Source organism: Rhea americana, unplaced genomic scaffold, assembly GCF_003343005.1.
Source record: "Rhea americana isolate MKP2758 unplaced genomic scaffold, rheAme1 scaffold_269, whole genome shotgun sequence".
In the NCBI taxonomy this organism is placed as follows: domain Eukaryota; kingdom Metazoa; phylum Chordata; class Aves; order Rheiformes; family Rheidae; genus Rhea; species Rhea americana.
The window spans coordinates 214,913-239,718 of NW_028186389.1; the positions used below are offsets into that span (position 1 = coordinate 214,913).

Sequence of the window (24,806 nt, forward strand, 5' to 3'; positions counted from 1 at the left end):
CCCCCCTCCCGGTGCCCCCTCCCCCACCTTCCGTTCCCGCCCGGGGCCGGACGCGGCTTCTCCCTCCTCCTCCTCCGCCTCAGCCCAGCCGCCGCCGCCGCTGCTTCCCCGCCGCCGCCTCCTTCTTCTCCCGCTTCATGGAGCCATGGGCCGGGGCGGGGCTCTCTGGAGAAGCGGGCCCGGCGGGCGGGGGAGGAGGGCAGCGCCCGCCGCAGCCAGGCCGGGCGCCGGGCTTCCCAGGGCCGCCGGGCAGCGCGGGGAGCTGGCGGACTGGAGCGAGGCCGGGGGAAGGTCCGCCGCTATCCCGGCAGCCTCCTCCCTGATAGTGAGGTAATGAGGGAAAAATGTACACAGTCCGCCAGCCTCCCGTCGGCCCCGCGGAACCAGCCCGACCATAGAGAAGGGAGGACAGTCTTCCCTCCCCCGAAACCATAGATGTCGCGGACTTCCGCTCCGGGTCGGCCGTCGCGCGCGGGGGCCGGGCTCCCTCCCCGTCACGTGACGCGGCGCACGTGCGAGGACAAACACTCCCGGGAGCGCGTGGGAGGAGTGCTCGGCGCGCCGCGAGCGGGAGGGGCGCGGGGCTCCCCCGCCCCCAGCTGTGTATGACACCCCCCCGGAAGGGGGGGGGCGGGAAGACACCCTCACGTGGCTGGGGGGTGCCGCTCTGCCATTGGCTAGCGCGTCGTAGTGTCACTCTAAGGGGGTGGGGTGTACGGACGCATCCATTTCGCAGTTCAGCGCGGGGAAGCCCCGCCCAGCCTCCTCCTCCCCCCAGGTCGGCCAGCTGTGGTCGGTGCCAACGGCGGCAGCGCGCGCTGCCAACGGCCACAGCCGCCCCGCCTCCATTTTGTGCTTGGCGAGCGCTGAGAGAGCCTGCTCTGCCCTCACTCTCCATTCATAAAACCAGCACAGGAGGTTGCTCTAACGACTGTAGAAGCAATGCCAAGGAGGACCCTGCCTAAGCCTTTATTTTTACATGTTAACATAAAACTCACATAATCTACTCTCTGCTGATTTATAAAGCAGCAGCAAGTCCCAGAGGAAAAAAAGCTATACTATTAAGAGTTGGTGCAAATAGCAATAGAGAGTAGGCTAGAACTGCACACAAAAATGACTTTCTTTCATTTTCCTCTAGCATGAAAGGGGAGGGAGAGGTTCTGATTACTCAAGGGTAAAACAGTGAATAAAAATCTATTCAGCTATTTTTCTTAATTCAAGAGTAAGCATTCTACACATTCAAACTCTAGCTGTTCTCCAAAGGACAAAGCCTCTGCCCACTGTAAGCTGGTAGAAGCTCTTTGGGATTGTAAAAATGGATTATGGCCAATTACTTACATCAGGAATTGTACAAAGAATAGAGAAGATGCAAAAACCAAACAATTAGACAAATGCAGTCAAATTTTAGTGATTTTTTTTTCTAAATTACTACTGAATAGAAATTCAGTGTCCTAGTGCTGTGAATACACAGATTACTACTACCCATGATGACTTTGCTTATGCTCCCTTATATGTTTGAAACACCAGCTCCTGTAAAATTCTAATCAGGTTACTCCAGAAATCTTATTCAGAAGAGTCAGATGAAAGTGTCCTAGAATAAAGATTTAAGAGCATTTTTTTTTTGACTTAAAGCATTATTATGCTTTAAGGGCAAAACAAGTACACCTGTAGTACTTGAAAGAATCCTTCACCTTCCCCTCCCCCCCATACCATTTACTGAAAATAAGCTAGGATTTCCTCCAAAAGCTCTTTACCGACAGTGAAAACCAGTTCTGACCTCTACAAGAGACAACATGATAGCAGTGAATCAAGTACTTACAGCCTGTCTATGAAACTGGGACTCAAGGTCATCATTAGCAATGTCACTGTTGTATTAACATTACAGTGTAAAACAGTACTTGACCAGGCTTGAGCATTCTGTAGCACTGAAGGCTAACACTTCCTGAAGCACAAGAAACACAAGGTGATAAACAATGAATTTGATTCTCCCCTTTCAATTGCTTACCTCTTGCATTTCAGTCTGCACTGTGCTGAAGTCTCTTGCATTTCAACACACAAGTGTGCATATCCCCACCACCCGGGGCTTGAAAAGTTTTAGTGATATTCTGATGTTTTCTTTCTTCCAGCCACAGAAATTAACAGCTCATGTATCATCATTACCTGAAAAACCTACTAATTGTAAAATATAATTATTTAAAAGAGTAAAAATAGAACTAATATGAAAACTGATTTGACCACCTTTATAAAAATCCAAGGTTAAATGCACACGGGATGGGGGAGAATCCATCCTGCAATTTTAGGAGTTAAAACAGGAGTTAAGTTGTCCTTCTGCAGCAAGAGGCTGACCTCTTTCCTATATCCCATGTCTCCCTAAAAGGCTTCTTTCAAGGCTTTCATTTGAGTTTGCACATTGAATGCTTCACTAGTAAAGGTATACAAATTGCTTATGTACAAAAACCTCCAAGTCCTTTATTAATGTTTTCAAGATGTATGTGGTACATACAATTAACATCATACTAGCTACAGGAAGTACTCTGCTGCAAGAGGTACTTCGAAACAGATATCCCAGAGCACCAACATAGACACACACAGAGACACTACAAAAATCACTTTGAAATGATTCCCCGTACGCTTTTTTTCTTTTAAATAGACAGCTAGGACTTCTGAACCATTGGAGATTCTAAATGTGGCAGATGTAGTGCAGTGGCACTGGTTTAGAGAAGGCTACTTCAGACACTGGAAGGTCAGAAGAACAACTGAATAGAGTAACCAAAAGTGGTGTGATTTTTCAATGCTTTGAAGCACGGGTGTCTGGGCTGACCTCTATGTGTCAGCTTCTCAATGTCCCTTGTAGAGTTTCCTGTATATACACAAGGTGTGCATACACTGTAACTTACCCCTAAGCTGCAAAACAGGAGGGCACAGTCCACCACACATTGCATCACTAGTTCCAATTAGTAGGCACTGACACATCAGGAGGATTAAACAAATGGGACTGTGAAGAGTTTAAAAAAAATGGATGAGCCTGAGAGAAATCTTTGTTCATTATGACAGATCAGTGACAATCCCTTCAGGTCACCAGGCTTCACATGTCCATCTGTTGCCATCTGTTCCCTAAACTCACCCTTTTTATTCAGATGCTCTGCTTAAAAATAAACCCAAACTACAAAAAGTTTCAACTCCACTCTGTACATGTTTCTCTATTTCCAGAGTCGTCATTCTGGCTTTAAACCTTCTCCTTTCGCTTTAATTTGGATACTTTTTTGACAGTTCCATTCTTGTTTAGAAGCTTCAAAACACGATCTTTGTGATCCAAGACCTTTAGCATGGAGTCTCGAGCTTCATTGATTTGATCCATCACCAATTTACACCTCTGCATATTCCCCTGAAATGAAACATCATCATTAACAGCAGAGTGTCTAGTCTAAGCAGTCATTTTACCTTTTTATAATACCACCTTTAGATGATGAGACTTGAAATACAGGAAATGTACCTTTTTTTTTTTTAAAGTCATCTCTAGCTCTCATTAACTGCAATAGGAGATTTTGTAATTAAGGATAAAGCAAATATGTTGGGCTGAGAAGCTAAACCACAGGAACCTACCTGTATCAGTTCATTTATTCGATGCAAGTCATCATCAGTTGCTGCTTTTTTCTTAGGAATGAGTCCCTCCTGTAGGGCAGTCAGTCTCTCATACACATCATGCTCCAGGTTAGTCTAGAAGACATCAGCACTTATGAAAAGGTTTATCACCAGGCCAGAAAACATTTGCCCACATTAAAAAACTACACAGCAAAGATGATGATACTCTGTTCCCCTCTCAGCTGCTCATGTTAGTCATTCAGAAGATGGAGCCTTTGATGTAAAGTGTGGCACTATTCTTCTTACTAACATCCTGTTTACAGGATTGCTCCATTTCTGAACAAACATGGAACCTAACCAGAAGTGCTTCCCCTTTTTCTCACAATACTATTCCAGGAATGCAGAGGTTTTGGGGAGTTTGGTGCTAGAATGCAGAGCACCTACCTCACCCCCAACCTGAAACAGAAGCATCCAGGAATGTGGATCAGTGCTGCCTCCTCAGATCAGCCGCACCATCCCAAACAGACGCTTCTTCAGACCTGTGCATCAGCAGGAGGGAGTTGCCAATTTTGATCATCTGTACAAAATACATCAGCTCTTATGTCTGGATCAAAATCAACACTAAGTTTTCAAGCCACTTACGCCACATTCCTGAGAAAGGGGAAAGCATGTCCCACTCCCTTTGGGCACTATATACCAGTTTTTCTGGTATCCCAGTGTCAGATGAGAATGTATTGAGCTTGCAAAAAACCATCCTGCCTTATAGTACTTTGTATTCCCCAACGTTACAGGAGGCTGGCAAGTCACATTCACCTACCAGCTGTAGTAGCTGTGCCGCACAGAGATGGACCTTCCAACCTTGTGCACGACAGGATACACCCTTCTGATTGGCAATCTCTTGCAGCATGGCCTTTTTCTCTTCTGTCTCCAAAAAATAGAGATATGTTATTTATACTAAGAACAGAGGCCTGCCACATTCCTGTGAACAAAAATATTAATCCAACTCCCACTCTCCACAAGTCCTAATAAATGTGGATGAGTGACTTTTTGATTCAGACAGTAAAATACCTGCATATCTGCCACCTATGTGAAAGCTGCTCTCATTTATCAGCAGATCTGGATTTCCAAAAAGAGAAAGTTCTACCCAGTAGAACTAGCCCCAATTATCTGGTAATTCTGTATTTTCATGTTTTAAAAATGCACTGATCAGCGCAGGGTTTGTCTTATACTGCTGAAATACATGTCTGCTCCTGGATGTTTTTACACAGTTGCAAAAACCCATTCAGCTTAGATGCTTAAGAATTTTAAAAGATTAGCTAAAAAGCCTAAAAACAGTGGCTGATTTCCATTTTCCTCATCTTAGAGAGATCTTTTTTTTAAAAAAAGAAGACCCATTTGTTAGTTGACAATACTTGTTATTCTAAATCCAGGATGTTTTGTTAGGTAGTAAGAAAAAAAACAGAGTAGTAGCATATTACTTTTTAAGTAGTTTTTTTTTATCTTTGCAAGTAAGACATTTCTCAATAGCTGTAATGTATATGTTTTTTCTCTTGCAAATTTATAGGTAATTCTAGTATGGCCAGTCTTTCCTTCTTGTCTCCGCTGTCTTGAGAGTTGGAGAGAGATTCAGGCAACATCTAGCTAAAAAGTCTTATTAGCTCACTTCATCAATTCTTGTTTCTGAACTGCAAGAGAAATCTATTTGTAAAGTCACTTGTTAGCCTTAGCTAGCTAAGAATGCTCCTAAGACACCATTCCCTCGTGCACTAAAGCAGTTTATCCAGGATGATCGAAAACTCCAAATTACAAGACAACAACTGACCTTTAACCCGGACGTCACTGTATCTCTGAAAGTGGTGATAAGCAGCTTTCCAGGGATTGCGGTAGTGACGGAGCAATGTGATAGGCGGCCTTGGACGCACAGGAACATACCTTACACCTTCTTCATCTAGAAAAAGGTCCAGGAAGAGTAACTGTGAGCATTTAGTAAGTAGGGGAAAAGTAGGAGATTGTCATGACCCAGTAATTACAGCAAAGGATCAGTGATCATTACTTCATACAAAAAATGCCCTATGAGTTGAGAAAGGTCATGTCCCCTGAACATCAATATGTGAAGACTAGGTATTTAGATTCTGTATGATTTTTATTTCTGAAGTGGGGAAAATGACTGAGCACATTCTCTGAGAAAGAAAGGGAAAAGAGAATGTGAACATCTGAGTGGAGGGAAAAAAAAATCGTTAGAGATGACATTACCTATATACTCCTTTGGAGGAGACTTGCGCTTTTCTGCCTTCACCAGCAAACTTTTGGCAGTGGATTTCTCATCATCAGTGCTATTTGTTTCCATCATGTCCCCTTCCTCTGTGGAGATCACATGCTGCTGCTTACGGGGTTTCTTCCTTGGGGAGGCACCAGGTGGTAAATCACTCTGTGGCATTGAAAGGTTGTTGGCCAACAGTGCCAAAGATGGAGACACGGTACTTGTAGTCAGAGGAGGGACTGCTGAAATCCAAGAAAGAAAAAGAACACAAACTGTCAGTAGTATAAAGGTACTACTGTTGTTTGAGCATTGTCTCCAGAACAGCAGTTGCTGTTCAGTGCATTGTGAGGGGTGTGGATTTCATTGTAGGTGCACTTTAGCCCATGTGTGTACAAGGTTAGACATTAAGCCAGGAACAATCATTTGAACCATGCCTATACCCTGAGATTCTTCATGTCTCATGTACAAGAGCATAAAGAGTGAGAACGGGGAATTAATTCTCCCTCAGTTCCTTCACCTTTTTAAGCTGAATGTTACAAAAACAAATCCACAGTAATATCATTATGAGTTACTGTACAGAACGATGTCTGTCCTCTGAATCTATGCCAGTGTGGATCACAGTAGATAGCAAGCCAAGTCCCTTTTGCTATGTAGGTACAGAGTCACATGCAGTCAAACAGGGACTACAGTACTCTCCATGCAAGAGTCTACTCAGATTGCCAAGTCAACAGCACCAGTAGGTGGTCAGTAGGTTACTGCACAAGTCATACCCCTCTGAAGCTGGGCAGCAGAGTGACAGGTAGCCTGAGGGAACACTCCAACACTTAGAGGAGAGAAAGCTCAGTCAGCAGCAACTAAGGCAAGTATGGCACAACCCACAGCAGAAAATCCTTGGGATGAGATTGTTGAAAATTTGGCATATCCCACAAAGTCAAGAAAAGAACCCTGAGAGCTTAATTATATCTGGCTGTACTCCAGAGATACCTGAAGCAAGCAGCTTCTTCCATTGTAGCTTCAGGGAGAACGACGAAACAATCAAGTAAAACAGAACTTTGATACCACATTACCTATCATTTTGTCACAGTTTAATCTGAGTGCTGAGATCCATAAGGACTTTAAGTTTACTGATCTTGGCTGATGGCAACAATGATCAACTTGGATACCAAGACAATATACTGAATATTCAAGTTCAAGAGAAAATATCTGTGAACTGCAGTAGTGCCCTATTAGGGTCCTAGACTGGTCACTAATTCTTCACACACAAGGAGGCCCTTGAATCTGAACATGAGGACTTACAGAAAAACTGAAATTAACTATACACATTCATAATATACTGGCACTGCTGCTGAGTGGTTTTCTCAGTAAGTAATTCATGCAGAAGCTTGGAGTTGGATCACTTAAGCATGAACAAAGCAGTAGTCCCAAATAACAAGTGATTTCATGAAAAACTGATGAAAGGACAAAGCAGTTTCAAACAGGCAGGAGTCTAGCTGCTACTCTGCAACTCTTGTTATTTGCAACAGGAACTGCCTCATGGACATTACAATGTCCTTTACTCCTAGGAGTCAGGAACTGATCTCAAATTCATTAAAGGAGTCCCAACTTAACTATCAACTAAATCTTTGTTTTCCATTCTCTTTACTGGGCCATTAAGACTTCATATTCTATTCACATAGCACTTCATATCCCAATCACATCACCAAAACCAAGTCCGTTTTACCTACTGAGAAGCAGCAGTTGTGGGAGGGGGGGAAACCTCATGAGAAATTATTTCTCATAAGGGGAACAGGAACCCTTTGACTGGTATTCTGTGCTACCATGGAAGACAGAACTTCAGTTTTAGGATGGGTGTGTTGAAATCCTCCTAGTTTCCCCAAGAGAGACAAAGAAAAGCACAATTTGATGCTGAACAACAGCCTACCAGATACTGGTCGCATTATGTCCATAGGTTCCACTTCCTCTTTGATCTTTATCTCTGGTACTGCAGGACCCAGCACTGCTGAAAGGGCACCACTCATGGTTGATGGAGGAGCAGGTGCAGCCACAATCGTAGTAGAAGTTGGCGGGGCGGCTGGCATGGCTCCTGGAATGGTGGACAGAGCAGCAGTGGGCTGCGACGTGGGACTGGCGGCTGCGATAATGGTTGGAATGGCAGAAGGGGGCTGCTGGGAGGTAGGGGGCACCGCAATGGTGGGCTGCTCGCTGCTCTGATTAGACACTGCCTCCATAGACACAGTGACTGGAGTGGCCATGGACACATGAATTTCAGGTTTCGGCTTGGCACTGTAACATAAAAACACTCACTAAACATCATGGCATCAGTGCCTTAGAGTACTGTTGTCATGACTTTCTACCACAAACAAAATTAAGGAGCCATGCTGGATTCAAGACTATCCATTTTCTCCTGCCCCAGGAAGTAACACCTAGCTCATTCGTGTGGAACACAACAAGAGACTATAATTTCAGTTTTAGTTTCACTTCCCCCCCCCCCACCTCTTTTGAGTCCCTTGTATTTGTTACAGATGCTGTTTTCTTCCACTCACTGTAACAAGTGAATCTCATGACTAACTCCAAATAAATTCAGAATGCTCCTGAAAGTTGCAAAATACTTTCAGTGTAACCAAGACGAATTTTTACCCAAAGCTTTTCTGCGCCATCCTCTGCTTCACAATAGCTTCACTATAGCTAATTGTTTCAAAACAATACACACAACTGGAGTAGAAGCTCCATTTTAGCCCTTTCAGCATTAATTTCTAAATCATATAGACTTAAGAGTTTGAGGCATATCCTTTAATGCAATGTCAGGTTTTCCCCCCTTTTGAAAGCTGACAACCACACCTTCTGAAGGACTATTGCGCCGGTTTCATGACAGCAGAGCTAGTCAAGTCTGTTCAACAAAGGTGTTGCCCTGACACACTGAAAACAGATCCTTCAATTTCCCAAAAGAAAGGATGCCATTTTAAAAGCCAAAGAATGCAATCAAAAAACAAGGTAAGAACATTATCATGCAGTTGGTTGTTTCTTAAAGTCTTACCCAGCAGGCCTTGGTGATCCAGATGTGCTTCGCATAGTACTCTCCACACGCGTGCTAGCTACTTCAGGAGGCTGAGGAGGAATTAAGCTTTTTCGGACTGCCAGCCTGTAAGAGGAAGTTTAGATCTGTCTCTCTGATGCAGAGATAAATAACACAGAGCCAAGCAATCCACTTTCTCTTGTCAAAGCTAGAATGGGAGGTATATCTGTATCGTTCCCCAATATTCTCTGAGTGACTGTGACCTATTATAGAGGATCTCATTTTGCCTTTTCAAATAAGCCTTTTTTTTCCCCTCTTTTTTTTTTCTTTTTTTTTTTTAAGATAAAGGACTAATTGCTCTGGCTTAGTCTCACCCAGGTTTAGGGCTTCTCCAGGAATGCTGCTTTTACGTTCATCTTGCCAGCCAAAACTCCTTCTTGAGACTGCCAGGCTCCAACAGTGAACAACGAGAAGTTGGGCCATGCCACTGTCCTCCCCTGCTATCACAAGAGTAAGCAAACCACTCGAAACTACACAGTGCCTAGATGGACAACTGCTTCGTTCAGTTGGTCTGGACTGTGTAAAAGCCCAACTCCAAGACAGCAATCACTGAATGTGGATGTTAAAGCACAGTGCTCAGTACAGCAAAGTATTTTTGTATTTTTGAGACTACTCTGTCTCATGTGGGGCTGGAAGTGAAAATGTTCAAAATAATCAACCTTTCAAATGGAAAAATTCTTTAGTGATCTCTCTGCTTCTTTAGCTTATGTTTCACTTTTAAGGCCTGCAGTTTCTCTGCCTTAAAAAAAAAATCTACTCAAAAACAATTTTGTTTGGTCTCACAAGGCATATTAAATCCAAACCTTTTCAGCTGTCGTTAGGAGAAAATGGATTGCCAATTCTAATGCTTTATCTTGCCTCTTTATTCAGGCATTCAAAATTAGACAGATAACAGAATATTCTAAGAGTTTTAAGTTTCTCCCTCCCCTTTTCCTAATCAGACTACACAGCAGAATATTAATCCCATCCATTCTACTTCTCCATAGATCCTTCCAAGAAAAGCAGAGAAAACAAAGCATGGAATTCTAATTTTAGTAGATTATGAGCTCTTTGTTTTTATTAAACTATGCAAGAAAATCTCAAATCCATTTTCCCGTCAAAAGGTCACTTCCAAGTGTAAGAGACAAATTCTCCTTCTTCACATCCCATTGCTAACAGAAAGAGGAAACTATAACCCCACCCTGGTAGAAAAGCGTTTCACAGATCAGCAGGTCACTCTCAGGCACTGCTGACTGAATAATCTTCTACAACTTTTCACATCACTGCTGAAACTGTTCCATTTAGCTGGACTAAACTGCACAGAAACATCATTTACATTTCATCACCAATCCTACTCACCCATCTGTGGTTGGTTTCTTCCGGAGAATGCTTGGGCGTGGGGAAGAGCCCTGGGCTGGTGCACTTGCACTGGCAGTTTGGCTATGGGTTTGCACAACTGTAGTCGCTGCAGAAGCTGTATTGAATGTGTTGCTAATAGGATTGGCTACGATGGTGGCTCCATCTGCCAAGACTACTGCTGGGAAGGATGGACATTGACACAGGACAGGGAAAAGGGAACAGATACAGAGAAGAAAAAGCCGCAGTTAAAGAAATATGATGACGAAGCAGGTGTTTGCAGAGCACATGCTGTCCGTGCTCCCCTTATTCCCTCAATCTTTAACTGTAGCTTTCAAGCCACTTTGTAAGCGATACCTTTGCTACAAAGCAATTTGATAACTGAACCTTCCGTAGGACAGACGGAAACTACTCCCTGCCTAATGACTGTTGCTAGGGAAATACTCTTTTCCAGATGAAACGGAAAAGGCAGACATCACTAGGGAGATCACCAACACAACTGCGTCAATGGGAAAACACTCCTAGTAGAGTCTACGTGGCAATACATGCCACTTGTAAGCAAGCACTCGTCAGCTGTGTTTACATTCTGATCTTCTGCCAAGGCTGTTTGGCCAACTCAGCTACCAACTGATGCAGAGTATTTAGACAGTCAGGAAGACACCACATGACACATCTGCCAGCTTTGCTAGCAGCACATTCTCTTTGCAGTCATATCCTCTTTCTTCAGTAAGCTGTTGGGATTTCACTGGACCAATCATTTTTCAGACATGAGGGTTTCTAGCACAGTCCAAGATCATGTTACCAACTGCTGAAGGTACCTGGCCAGATTTTTTGATTGCTACTGTGATCTAAAGCGTAGCTGGAACAGTTCACAAAATGTCATGCTACTTGCAACTAACACTTCCCACAAGGGTTTACTGAAGAGAATTATTTGATCTTTGGCACTGTCAGGCTTTTCAGGTGAAGTAACCCTTCCAGTGCCACCCAAATACACCAACCCCACACACTTAAAATTAAGAAATAACATCAGAGGCAAAGAAACTTTGCTGGCAAAACATATATATAACCATATTTAACACCCGTTACTGAGCCACAACGACCATAAAAAGATTGTTTCTCAGAGGATAAAAGAAAAACTTAAGCCTAAACACCCAGTAGACAATCTGAAGTTCAACTGGTTTGACCAGGCCCAAAGCAGGGACCCTGCTGATGACATTTACCTGAAGTCTTTGTCTCTGTTTGTGGTTGCTGAGCACTGATCGGCGCTGCCTGGAGCCCCTGCGTGCCAATAGGCGCAGTGGGGTGCAGTCCCTGTGTCCCAATTGGTGCTGGCTGAATCCCCTGGGCACTGATGGGTGCTGGCTGGATCCCCTGGGCACTGATGGGTGCTGGCTGGATCCCCTGGATGTGCCGGGCATGAGACGCATCTACAGTCATCAGCTGCATGGGGTTGAGGTGGACAGTGGAGGCCACTCCTACACCAGTCTGAGCGGTGATTGCAGAGTTGGGCGCCTGGGCTGAAACTGGGAACAGCAACATGGGTATCACCACTCCTGCCCAGAGGGTCTTTGTTCTCCACACACCTCTCACTGGCTGAAAATATTTACTTTCAAAGATAAATTATTTTAAAAATTAATTTGCTAGCATTCTTGGAGCAGTAACAAATTCCCATTTGACAGAGAGGCAAGAGTGTCTGCCAGAAGAATTAGACACTACTATTTATTTTCATCCCATTTTCTATTTGATATTGCTCCAAGAGAGTAAAGTTTATCCCACTTTTAAAATTAGGCTCAAGTAACATTTCTGTACCCAACTTCCAATCTTGGAAATCAGTGCACTGCTTTTGCTCATTGCAGTATTATCTTACAAGTCCTGTAAGTGCCAGCACTTGATATTTTCCTGCTTTAAAAGAAAATTAAGGAGCTAAAGCCTTTCTTTTCAGAAAACAGTCTTCCACAGAAATGATCATTCATTTACATGAACTAAGAAAAACACCCGTGATTATGCCAAAGCAAGTGAAGAAAGCAAAGACTCCAGTATAAGTACGTTAAGATGTGGCTGGCTTACTTCTCCCCTTACCCCAGCCACAATCATGAAAACTTTTCCTTAGTTCAACCGGAAAAGAATGTTCCAAACTTGAGTACAATTTTATCTGATGCAGAACACGGTTTACAGCTAATTACAGGCTGAACCCTACAGGTAAACTAAAGATAAAATCCTTTTGTGGCAAAACAATGTTCCCTATGAAGTATTTACAGTGCTAAGTAACTAAGATTCTGTCTTCCCAGATTTGCTATAAAGATTGCACATCTCCCAAACAGCTGCAATGGGTGATATTTAACAATGCTGTCAGATTGTCTGCAGTTTCTGGATCTCCAAATTTCCAGTATTTACAGGACACTATCACATTTCTACAGCCAAACACAGTGCAAGTGCTAACTTGCTAACAATAGACTTGCTTGCTAACAATGGAGAGCCCTCTCATCACAGAGTAAGCTGTTTTTGTCATTATCATAGGGTTTCAATCGAGTTCTTGTGCTGACAAGCCAATTGGAAAACAGCTGTCAAAAAAATGAAATCTTGAACCAGGGCCTGCAAAATGGCTTCTATATACAAGTATGGCGCATAAATTCCGTTAGTTAAACACCCCATGTGAAGTGTTCTTGTTGCAGAATTTTCTATCCAACAAAATAATTTTGGAGACTATACAAGTACAACCAGCATTTGGAAAGTCAAAGCCAACCTTCCTCAAAATTCCACATTAACACCCCTTATTCCAGTGATCTTCTTTAAAGCCTCCTCTCTACTTTTAATCTAAGTCCTCCAGTAGCTGTCCTCAGCACAGTTGCATGTCCCTCCTCCTCCTGAGGATACCCTGCATTCTTTGCTTGGAGTTGTCACCAGTTACTGCCATAAGTACTTTCAAATAGTGTTTCAAATCAAATTTGAAAGCAAAGTGTCTGTCCATGAGCTTCTGCTGAAAAACCCACATCTGTTCTTCATCAGCATTAGCCTAGCATCTCCATGCACTGCCAAAATTGAAGCTCCTGACAGTCTGCCTTGTGGACTCGCACAACATTCCTGTGGCAATGTCACTAACTCCTCTCACATGTGTCCTTGCTGTCTTCCCTGCCTGTGGGGGAATGCTGCCTTCCACATCTACCAGCTGAATTTAGGAAAAACATGAAAAATCATGCTGCTTTGGAGGCTCTGTAACCACTTCTGAACCACAGCAGCCAACAACCACCCAACACAACTCACCTGCATATTCTCCTTTAAAACCCTTCAGCAAGAAAACCTTAAGAAGAGCTCACCTTTCCCTCATGTGAGTCATTTTAACTATCTTGAAAGCCCACTTCAAATCCTGATATGACTTAAAAAAAAAAAAAAAAAAAAAAAAAGCACCCCTTTTTTCCCCTGCATGTCACATACCCAAAATATATTTCCATTTTGGTACAAGCATGCAATGCAGCCTGTGTTTTCCACTTTTGGTTTCCATCATATGTAACCAACACTACCAAGTGTTTTCTGACATGCTCCATAACGCAGAGACCTGTGAAATTGTCAGCTTCAGAGATTCAATCATGTGCAAAGATGAAAATGGGCTTATCAGAACACTGAGACATGAATACACAGACAGGGCTAGTTTAGAGCAGTTCAGTTGTTTTTGATTTGTGGAATATAAAATTTTTCACAGAGGTACAAACCATTGGACAGTCAGTCAATGTAAACCTCTGAAGAAAATGGTTAGTAGCTATGTTTAGTAGGCTTCTGAAGTAGTTCAGAACCCTCTGCTCATACTTCTTCCCTACAACCAACCATAAATCAAAAGCCTTGATTGTCAGAATCAAGCTTGCAAACCTCTTAGCCTCTCCCATCACTACAGCTAATATGTAAGCTAAGTGTCAAGGTCAGCTTGCACCAAAGTCTCCAAAGAGGTCTTACCTGGGTATTGACGAATGGTAGACACAGAGCTGGTGATAGGGGTGTAGGTGTGCGCAGTCAAAGGATAGGCAGAAGGCGGGTATGTTGGCAAGAAATACTGGAACTGGACAGGCACTGACTGCCTATAAGCAAAAAACAGCAAGTATCACACACACACACGCCATTTCAACTATTCATCTTCAACCCCTGCCTTTGGGCCAAGCCTTCATCTGTCAGAAGCTATAAAGTATCTCAACTACAGTTCATTTACAAGTACCAAATCCCACCAAGCTTTGGAAGATACTATTTCATGAAACAGCCTACTCACACCTCCCTCATTCATAGAGGTGATATTTCCCCACCTGTTGTCATTTCTGGTTTCCATTGCTACTGGGTTTGGAGATGCCCGGTGACCAGGGATGGGGATGAGATTACTCCTCTCTGCTGTGTAATCAGACTGGATCCTGGGAGAAGTATGCGTGATTTGCTGAGGAACCACTTTAGCTGCATGAAAACAAATAAGGAATTGGTAAATAGTCAAAGAAAAAGCCATCAGACCCTGCAAAGGCAGGACTAATTCTTCTGCCTAAAATCAGATGATTTTCTACTCACAATGATTTCATCAAGCGGAAGAAAGATTAAGGCAAACAAAGCATATCCATCTTACGTTTTTTCCTCAGTTCCCACCAGAATACAAGGACAGTATGAACACACACAAATTATATTTCCTAACAAACTAAGTTACACCCCCACTCAAAATAAAGTTACATTTTTATGATGCAACCAATCCTTTCTGCTGTCAGGATCCTATATCAAATTCTGCTTTGAAAACTTATAAACAATGCGAAATGAGACAAAGGGCAGACATGTATACACCAGGAAACACTAGTGTATTGAGATGTAACTCCACTTCTTGGAAATTTATGTTAGAGGATGACATAAGAAAATTTCAACAGAACAATTTCAACAGAACAAGACCATGGAAAGATGGACAGGAGAACTGAGGAGATGAACAAAAGGAGATTTAATCTGAACACCAGCAGTTCTGCTGGAAGCATCTCTCAGGCAGGTTCTAAATTTAGGCAAACTTCCCCCACCATTACAGCTTAGATTTTTCTACTTTCAACTGAAAGTGCTAATCAGACTTAGCTAGGCTAGAGCTAATACCTCTAAAAGCAAAGGAAGGAACTGACAGAATCAGCTAAGAAAACCATATTCATATCATCAAACCATTACAACTTCTAGAACATAGACTAAGTTCTGAGATGCTGAAAGGCCCAAGTTTGTCTGAAGATACAACTGAAAAGGTTAATGAACCATTTTATTACTTATTTCTCCCAGAACATTCATTTCTTCCATGTATTAAAGAGAGTTATGCCACAGCAGACCTGTTAATTGATTTCTCCCAGCCTGAAGAGATTTTCTTCCCCTTTTTGATTTCCAAATATGAACAACCACCACTAGCGAAAACAGAAGACTGAAGTATCAGTTACACATACTCTTCTTGAAGTCACTCACCAACTGGGATGTTTGAGGTTGTGACAGCAGTAGCATGGGAAGAATGGGAGGGCATTGTCATGGTGACAATAGTACTTGTAGGCGCTTGGGTGTGAGAAACAGAACCTAGAAGGGGATGAAAAGAATTAAAGAGATCTTTCTGTGGAGCCCTACCGTACTAGTATATATGTATATACAAATAAAGAGCAAAAAAATCCAATACGGACAACCCCCAAAGAACTCAAATTTCTCTCCTTAAGTCTGTTCACACACTTCCAAATACAGTCTTTACCATAAGTGTTTTCCCAAAAGCAACCAGGTTCCATTTTCAAGAAAACGGTCTCCCACAATTGCATTATGAATACTCACCAGCTGTGGTAGCTGAAGCAATGGTATTTGTTGCTAAAATAGGTGCCACTGTTGCTGCTGCCACTGGAGTACCAGTACTGAAAATAGTTTTCTATAAAAAGAAAAGAAAGCTTCATGTTTAGACAAGCATATTTTTTGCTGCACTGACTCTAAAGAACGTGAGTTTTTAGCCTAATATTAATTCTTTCCCCAAATTTAATCTTAGCTATCAAGATACAGATGACAGAGGCCTGAATGAAGCAAAAGAGGATCTTCCTCTTGCAACTTACCTGAGCCATGGTGTGCAGCTGTGGCTTCTGTGTTCCTATAGCCGGGTGAGATGGCAGTGTAATCCGAGTAGCTGTATCCCTTGGCTGTGCAGGCCGCTGAATACTAATAGCTGCAGAAGGTGGGTGCTGCTGGATAGACAGAGTAGGTCGACTAGAGAGGGAAAATAAATAAATTAAATAAAAGGGAAAATAATCAGATGGTACTAAATCTGAAAGATAAAACGCAGAGAGACAAATCAGGCCTCTTTACCAGTACCAATACTTTCCACTGTATGTTAAAGCAACACAGGAAACTGAACACCACTGTTGTATCCTCACTGCATATCTTCTGTAACTATCTGTCTAGGACATATTTATATTAGTATCAGTTGATAAAGAAGATTTTTTTTTAATTAGGGATGCTTTAAGTACTTCAAATTCACATGTAATTTTTTATTGGGCCTTGCACAAGAAGATGGGCTGCATTATCCACAAATTCCTAAAGCAGAAAGTCTGCTTTCCAATAAGCAGTAGGTAATAGACTGATTCACTAAGCTTTTTCTTTCTCAAAAGAGGGCAACATTTAATGTTTACAGTAGTTTTCATTCACCACAGATCTGGAAGCATTTTACAAGCATTACTATTTTTGTATTATACCATCCCACACCTAGAGGGGCATCAACTCAAGATGACTAACACATACGCTTTCTTTTCTTGCGGTCTGTAAAGTCAGAACATTGTAGGTATCACAGAATTTGTCTTGAGCTTCTTTACCTGAGGGTTGACTCTGTAGCATGTGCTGCTGTTGTAGTTATAACTGGAGACTGAGCTCTTGTGGCCGAGACAGTTGCCACCACAGCAGGAGGAATAGTGCTTGAAGTGGTCACAGGAGGACGAGACTATAAAAATCAAGACAAAAGAGCCATTTAGAGGACTGCAATTTAGACAATGACTAGGAACTATTTAGCTAAAACTGTTTTTCCTAGGTCTCATCATAAAAGTTTTGGCATTCTAAGATGCTCAGTCTTTCTGAATTGATCTGCAAGCTCCAAAGCGGATTTGTCCTGGTTTTCACAGCAGCTGCATCAGAGGAAGTCAGTGACCAAGAAAGTTAACAAGACCAGATCTGTATGGACGTGATTCAGAGATGCAATACTTTATAATAATGTTTTGGGGAAAAGCCAAAGGACTGTTCCCTGCAAAATAAAAAGAAACCTCAAACTAAGCATACCTAGAAAAATCAATGATGCTGACACAGAGACCTTTACACTTAGAGTTAAAAGGCTTAACTCTTTATTCTAACTTTGGAAACAAACTATGGTAGCTGAAGATCTCTACAATCTTTTGCTTATATATGTATCTACGCTGATACTAAAAAAACTCAATAAGCTTTTGTAATTATTAATTCTACATCATGTAATTATTAATTCTACATCATGTAATTATTAATTCTACATCAATACATATACTTAAGACTAAATCAACACCAGCATGTCAGATCAGATCTTTCAGGGCTTTAAAAACTAAATCTTCTCAGCTTTGGAGACAGTTACAAACCTGACTTCTGGCACCAAGTCTACAAATAAAACAAAACTGCAGGACTAATGTTTCCTCCACTGCTTGTTATCAGAAACTGGTACCCGAGAAAGAGAATGGGAGGAAAGCTGCCAGTAGCCTCTGTCCAATAAGTACAGGGCTACAGGTTATGTATTTCAAGCAGGTATCATGCAAAACTTGGAGCAGTTGTTAGTATTTCTGCATAGCTGCTTAGCTGATACCTGCCTGGATTGGTTGATGAATGATGTGCTGAACTGCTGGCTGAGCCGCAGCTGCATTTGGCAACTGTGATGCTGGTCTGAGGACTGTGGTTACTTTAGAGCTGGACATCATTGCAGCAGCTGCTGCACCTGGGAAACAAATCAAGCGTGTTAAAGCACCAAGTATCCAAAGAGCTCAACTACGACCACAGAGAGATTCTTATGTTAGCTTCATTTCACACGTATTTTTAGTTCAAGTGACACAGGTTTAAAGTAAGACTTGCAACAAGAATAGCTAAGACTCTCAAAAGCACTTCGGGAAGGGCAGATACTATTTTCATTAAAATAGTATCCTTTCTCCTATATACAATAATGTTATTTTGTAAATCCAATCTTCTTCTATTCAAGCTATGAAAATGAATAGGAATAATTCAAACGATTTGATTACTGGACTAAAGTGAAAATGAATCACCTGATACTAACAATCGATCTGCACCTGCCAAAGCTTAGAAGAAAATAAATAAATAAATAAATAAATGTGCAATAAATAGAAAAAACACACAACGTTAGAACCTGCAACAGCATAAAACTTTGGTTAATTTGTCTCTTATTTGTTGTCTCCTGATCATAACACATCACTGTAAAAGGCACATAGTCTTGAAAACGTTTGATGGACTAAACTGTATAGTTTCTGTAAGTATCATTTCATTGAAAATATTAGCTCAAGAGAATAAAGTGAGGGAAAGTAGTAGGGGAAAAAAGGAAAAAACACACTAACTGAAAATACAAAACTTACGTCAGCTGCCCCACAGGAGTCAAATGAACAAAATTATGTTTACTTAAACTACATAGTCCTTCCACTTACTCTAGCAAAAGAGGATTATACCTTTGTTCATTTCAATTTTCTTTTTTCTTGAGCAACAGAATAATGTAGAATGTGGAGAGAAATATAAATTTTATTTTGAAATTTGGATCAATTTCAAGTTGAACCAGAAACCCAATCCACGAGCTTTTAAAAAAGTAAATCTGTAATCAGAAATTTGACAGATTATGCTAATTGACCACATGGCTTCTTTTAAGGGGCTGATCTCCTGTTTTGTAAGCCATAGCAGTCAGAATCCTGGGAGATGAGAGTCTATGTAATTAGCATCAGCATTTATCTTGAGCACAAATGCACACAGGATAATACATTAACATGCACAACAATGCGTGCATGATCCTGTGAAAGGTGGTTACAGGAAGATGCTGCACAACTTTAACTGCTCCAGACAACACTTACCACCAAGAACTTACGTGATATTTGCATGACAGGCCAATCTATACTAGCAGATTTTTTTTTTCCTGAAAACATTTACTGTTTTACCAGGACAAAACTAGAGTAAGGGAAATGCTGGTGTCTGCCAGCATTTTAAACACTGTCACGCAGTCCTGGCCTAAATGACTGAAGGTACCGTAATACTTAAAAAGGCCAGCAGTCACCTGAAGTTCCACTTATGATAACAACCTTAACAGTGAGAATTTTGGAGATGAAAGCTAGATATACCTTCTCTGAGAGGTTATGAACAGAAGTCTGCAGCAGCACCACTAAATCTGACTTTACCTCGGGGTAGGTGAGAAGCTCCGATGTGCAGAGAAGGCCCAGGAGCACTACTTCTGATGATAGACATCTGCACGTTGGTAGCCATGATGTGGTGCAAGTTACTAGGATGCCCCTGCAGAGTTAAAGAAACAAACAAACAAAAAAAAAAAAACAAATAAACTATGAGCTGTGCTGACAAGCATTAATGGCCACACTAACAGTATCTACCATATAAAGAAAGGTCCCAAAGACAGAAGAGAACTTTTGTAGAAATATGCACTGCACACCGGTTGCATGCATCATTTAGCTGTTTCAGAGTTCTACTTCTCTGGCTGGCAAATCGGTGACTGTCGGTCAGCAGTCATCCACATAGCAACCAGAGAGACGGCCCTCCCGCCATTAGAGACTTCTTTCCAAGGCACAGGTTCCTACCACCTCTTCAATAGAGTCAAGAGAATGGCATGAACCCAGGAAGCACGACAACAATAAACCCCAGGATTACCAGAAAATGGATTTTACAGAGATATTCATTAAGATAACAAAATCCACTGGAACTGCCGCATATCCTCAGATGGATCCAAGTCAGGCTGGCTAAAGACACTTTACATGGAAACCCCAGAAGTTCAGAGGTTCAGCAATGCATGTTCTGGCAAACTAGTTCCGGACCACAAGTAGTGGGATTTGGCTTTGTAGTCAAAATTGCATCAAGAACTAACGCACTATCTACACACTTTCCCCTGCCAAGTTCTCTAACTAATGATTTAATAAGAATCCAACGCAAAACATAACACTTAACTCTCCTGGGAGCAGAGCAGGAAACAATGGTAAAGAACACAACATTAGTGAATCCCAGCAGTTCATCTATATTAGAAATTCTTTAAGTGAAACCAAAACAGTCATCTTTTTAGGAAAGTGTATAACTCACCGTTTCAACTGTATAGCAGCTTTTGGATATTATTTTACTATTGTAGCCTCATGTGCTCCATCAGGTGGAGCGTTACAACAAGTCAGCAGTTTTGAGACTGACATTTAATGTTCCAAATAAAACTGATCCAGCTGCTCATAGCCACTGAGTAGGGAAGTGAGTTTCCCCTCAAGATCCCTCCTCCACTGCACCAATATCAGCATTGACCTGACTTAGCAGTGACCTGAAACAGAAAAAACCCAACCTGCTGTCCGCTGATTGTTGCCACTGGAATTGTTGGAGCCTGTGGGATGCTGCTTTCCATGGTGACAGTGACCTGTCCAGGAACCTTCGTGGGAGCTGACAGAGTAGAAGGCGGAGCAGGAGCAATGGGCCGACTGGGCATAGTAGGCTTCAAAGGTGGCTACAAGACACACACAGACTGGAATGTTGGCAACTCTAAACAACGGTTCAATGTTGAAGCTAAAATCATTTTTGGAAATCACAACTTGGACAAAAAGCCAGCCTTGCCCAAGGACAATTCTGGTGAAGTACTTGAGAAGGCAAGATATTGGCCATCAAGAGCTATTCCTTCTCATTGGAGACAAGGAAAGAACATCTTTTCTACTGGAAACCAGCATCTTCTGACATACTGCATGAGTCCTAAGTGGGATCTGTTGGGGCTATGGTATTCCCCTACAGACACAGAAACATTATCAGTTAATTTAACATTCTCATTCACTCTTTCAGACAAGATTTTAGGAAACTAACAGTGATTATTTTTCACTTAGGAGATAAATGAGAAAAAAAAGTCTCATAAAAAGAATGCCATGATACTGTGAAGTCTTCAGTGTGTCACATGGAAGACGCACACATGCAAGGAAGGGTGCAGTCAGTAGAAGCATAGCACTGCTTAAGCAACAAAAGCAGCTGAGTTTCTGGTTTGTGTTTGTGCTTACTCAACACTCTTGAGTTTTAATGTAGATTAAATACAGCTACAGATATCTTAAGAGTTACTTGAGAGAAAGTAAGAAATTTGTTTGCTTTTTCTAATTTAAGTGTTCTTTTCTCCTATTAGTTGTGAACCTCCTCATTACCTTCATCAGTCCATCTGAAAAGGAAAGTGGTACAGCTGGAGTCAAATGCGCTGGTGAAGCTGTCACTGTCACTGGGGCACCAGACTGCACAGGATGGTGCTGTGTCAACATCTGAACCTGTGGATACGGCCGAACCACCACTGGTTCCTGCTTTTCTTCTCGAGGTTGTATGGAGCCACCAGGACCAATGTGCTCTCTAGGGGTAACTTCTGAGTCTCGATTAGATTCATCGCTCACTGGTACAGAAAGAAAAAAGGAACTCTGAGGAAAAGGATAAAAATCGGCAAGGAACATGCACTGGTTATCCACCATGTCAAAGATGGGATGCCAGAAGCACAGATACAAAAGGAGACAGCTGAAAAGAGGTTCATTCTTACAAGGAAACATATGCCAAAGGAGAAAAATCTAAGAACTTTGGCATTGCTTCTTTGCAGCCCCCTTCAGGGCTATCCCCTGTGAAGCTGGGCACTCCAGGACATCTCTAACACACGCACCTAACAGCCTCCTTCAAAGGAGCACTGACAGCTTTTTCTTTGAAGGACAGGATGTGCTTATTGAAGTGACAGAGTCTCACATCAAACACTTAGTGGAAGATTAATGCAATCAGAGCATCAAAGCGTTAAAGAAAAAAATCAAAAGCAAAAGCACACCTCCACATCCCACCCCACCACTCAAAATCACCCCGGTAGCCCAGCAAAACCTGCAGGGACAACACAGGCTAAAATTAGGGCTCCTGCTCCATTTTCAGCTGAATGAAGTGTTCCTGTACTCACCAATCAGTTCTTTTGCTAAAAAACACACTGAAAAAAATACCCCAAAGAAACACAGACACCCCCACCCAGCAGCTCAGCCCTGAACGCTGCTCGTCAGGGCCGGCAGTTACGTCGGTTCCCGCGCTGCTCCCCCGCCCCAGCCCCCCCCACACCCACACTTAGCCTGGGCAGCTTCTGCGCTGCCCCCCACCCCGGCGGCGGCGGCCCGGGGAGCCGGCCCGGGGTGACGCACGCAGCCGCTGTCGCTTACCGGCGGCGGCGGCAGGGTTGATGAGGCCGGCGGCGGCGCTGGCGGGCAGGGGCGGCGGCGGCGGCGCTGCTCCCAGGCCGGCGGGCGGGGCGCCCGAGCGGGGAAACTGCTGCGAGCTCATGGCACCTGCGGGCACCGCCGACCGTTACATGGCGCTACCGGCGCGGCCCCCGCCCGGGCCCCGCCCCCCCGCGCCCGCCCCCCTCATTGGGCGCCGCGCGAGCGGCATCGCCAGCCCCGCGCCAATGCGGCGCTCCCCTGCCACACCAGCCAATCGGGCGCGAGCCTCCGCTAGCGCTCGCAGCCAGTGAGGAGCCGCCCTGCCGATGACCTCACGCGGCGGCGAGCCAATGGCAGGGAGGAGGCCGCTGGCCAATCGGGGCCAACCGTGGCCGCCCCAGGCCCGTCCCCGCCGTGCGGCCGTGAGGGGCGCGCAGGGCCCGGATGTTCCCCCGATGAAGCGCCGCGGCCGCGGGGACGCCCCTGCCCGCGCCCGCCTTCACCGCGAGCGCGGGCGCTCCCCGCCCTCCGCCGCCCCCACGGTTCGCCCCGCTGCCGCCGCCCGCAGAGCCGCGCCGCCCTCCACCCCCTGCCCTGGAGCCCCCTCGCGCCGCGGCCGCCCTGCCCAATGCGCTACCTGCGCCCCGGGCCGCGGCGGGACCCTCGGCGGCGGCCGTAGCTGGGTCTTCCCGTGACACCGATGCTGGGAGCCGAGCCCCGCTTCCGCCGCTGCAGCAGCTCTCCGCCGATTGGCCCCGGTAGTCCCCACCCACCCCCGCGCTGCCCCCGCCCCATTGGCTGAGGCAGCCCTGTCCAGGGGCTCCTGGGAAATGTAGTGCGCGCGCGGGCGGCGGCGCTCTCGCGAGGCTGCGGGCGGGGCGGGGCCACGCCCTCGCCCGCTATTGGTCGGGGCGGAGCCACGCCCTCGCCCGCTATTGGTCGGAGCGGCGGGCGGGGCCCGGCGCGCGGCAGCCGCTGGTTCCGCGCGGCGGCGCGTTCGCCGTTTGCTTTTTCTTTCTGAATTTACACGCGCAAAGCAGCATCTCAGCGTCCGGCGGAGCCTCGCTGAGCACCAGCAGCTGAGAAGGGCGAGCAGGTGGCACCTGCGGGCCGGGAAGGGAGTTGGCTCTGCGAAGGATCTCTGTTCGCCCCGTGTTCAGGGAGACGGGCCTTTGTAAATGAACGGAATTGCGTCAGTGAATACCTGCCGCCAGCGTCAGTGCTGTCTCGTGGCAGAAATATTCGCTCCGACCTGGGATAATGTCGCTATTAGGAGCGTCAGTGCACGTTCCAGCCCTGAGCTGCAGCCAGCCCAGCTTTGCCTCCTGTTTGGTTACACAGATTTCTGAATAGCACAGCTTTTAGTGCTGTTATTCTTCAGTGTTCTTGTATCTCGATGCTCAAGTATGCAGTCAGATAATCAGCTGTAGTTTTCGGAATTGTGTTAATATTTTAAAATTAAACCAGAAACAAAATGTTTTAATTACAGAATCACAGATTTGAATTATATAATTACAGATTTGAAAAATCCCTGATTTTGCCATGCAAGTCCTTTGTGTTTGCGTTGTGGCCAAACCTGAAGAAGGGTGTTGAGAAAGCTGAGAGCATGGATGGTGGTTAGGGTCAGCCTGGAAGGGCATTGCTGTCCAGGACAAACACTAGTTAGGACTATCGGCTAGTCCTGCAGCTTTGACCTCGGTCTCAGGACACGGCCCTTAGCCTTGTCATAGTTGGCCTGGCAGTTAAAGCAGCCGGGCCAGGTTCTCAGCTTCATTCTGGCTCAGGAGCTCTGAAAGAGGCAGGCAATTCTGCCCCTTCTCCCCACTTTGCTCCCTGTGGCTCAAAACAATTACAGTAACACCACAGAAAGTTCAAGAATGCGGCAAATACAAGTAGTCACAGAGCATATGAAGGACAGATGAGCAGAGTCAGAACCTTCAGCCTGGAAAAGAGACCATTAAAGGGGAGCTCTGACAGTAACATCAAAAATGGCACAGAGAAGGTGATTAGGGAACAATTATCTGTATCTGCCACATGCTGCTTTAATTTCCCTGCTCATACCTGCTCTGCAGTGGTGAATGAATTAATGAATTAAGGAAGTGGTTTTCACCCACAGTGTGATTACGCTGTGGAAGTCCTTTCAACAGGGGAGACTGCT

At 44.2% G+C, this 24,806-nt stretch overlaps 2 protein-coding genes across 8 annotated transcripts in view; both read right to left on the minus strand.

The window, feature by feature from the left end:
• AMMECR1L (AMMECR1 like) overlaps positions 1-2,365 on the minus strand; it is a 16,706-nt gene extending 14,341 nt beyond the window's left edge. For 2 of the 3 annotated variants that reach the window (XR_014896229.1, XM_085307949.1), the window contains exon 1: positions 28-367. The gene's annotated coding sequence lies outside the window, so the exon portion shown is untranslated. Of the gene's footprint in view, positions 1-27; positions 368-2,005 lie in introns of those variants that run through there. The other variant, XM_085307950.1, reaches the window with a different exon arrangement.
• A 79-nt stretch (positions 2,366-2,444) lies between these two features.
• Positions 2,445-23,399, minus strand: SAP130 (Sin3A associated protein 130). 5 transcript variants are annotated; one of them, XM_085307948.1, is made up of 21 exons: positions 23,286-23,399; positions 22,649-22,774; positions 21,626-21,861; positions 20,794-20,952; positions 19,646-19,757; positions 18,071-18,195; positions 17,063-17,187; positions 16,310-16,460; positions 16,041-16,131; positions 15,693-15,797; positions 14,537-14,678; positions 14,196-14,317; positions 11,471-11,773; positions 10,254-10,431; positions 8,877-8,981; positions 7,764-8,125; positions 5,836-6,084; positions 5,405-5,530; positions 4,400-4,503; positions 3,604-3,717; positions 2,445-3,385 (listed from the first exon to the last, which is right to left on the minus strand). In XM_085307948.1, the coding sequence occupies exons 2-21, from the start codon at positions 22,767-22,769 to the stop codon at positions 3,227-3,229; spliced, it is 3,189 nt and encodes a 1,062-aa protein (XP_085164074.1). In that variant the 5' UTR covers positions 22,770-22,774; positions 23,286-23,399; the 3' UTR covers positions 2,445-3,226. The 5 variants fall into 5 exon arrangements, with proteins under 5 accessions (XP_085164074.1, XP_085164072.1, XP_085164068.1 ...); XM_085307946.1 differs by having other exon boundaries at positions 5,836-6,081; positions 10,254-10,428; positions 23,286-23,364; XM_085307942.1 differs by having other exon boundaries at positions 10,254-10,428; positions 23,286-23,364.
• Between the last annotated feature and the right edge of the window lie 1,407 nt (positions 23,400-24,806).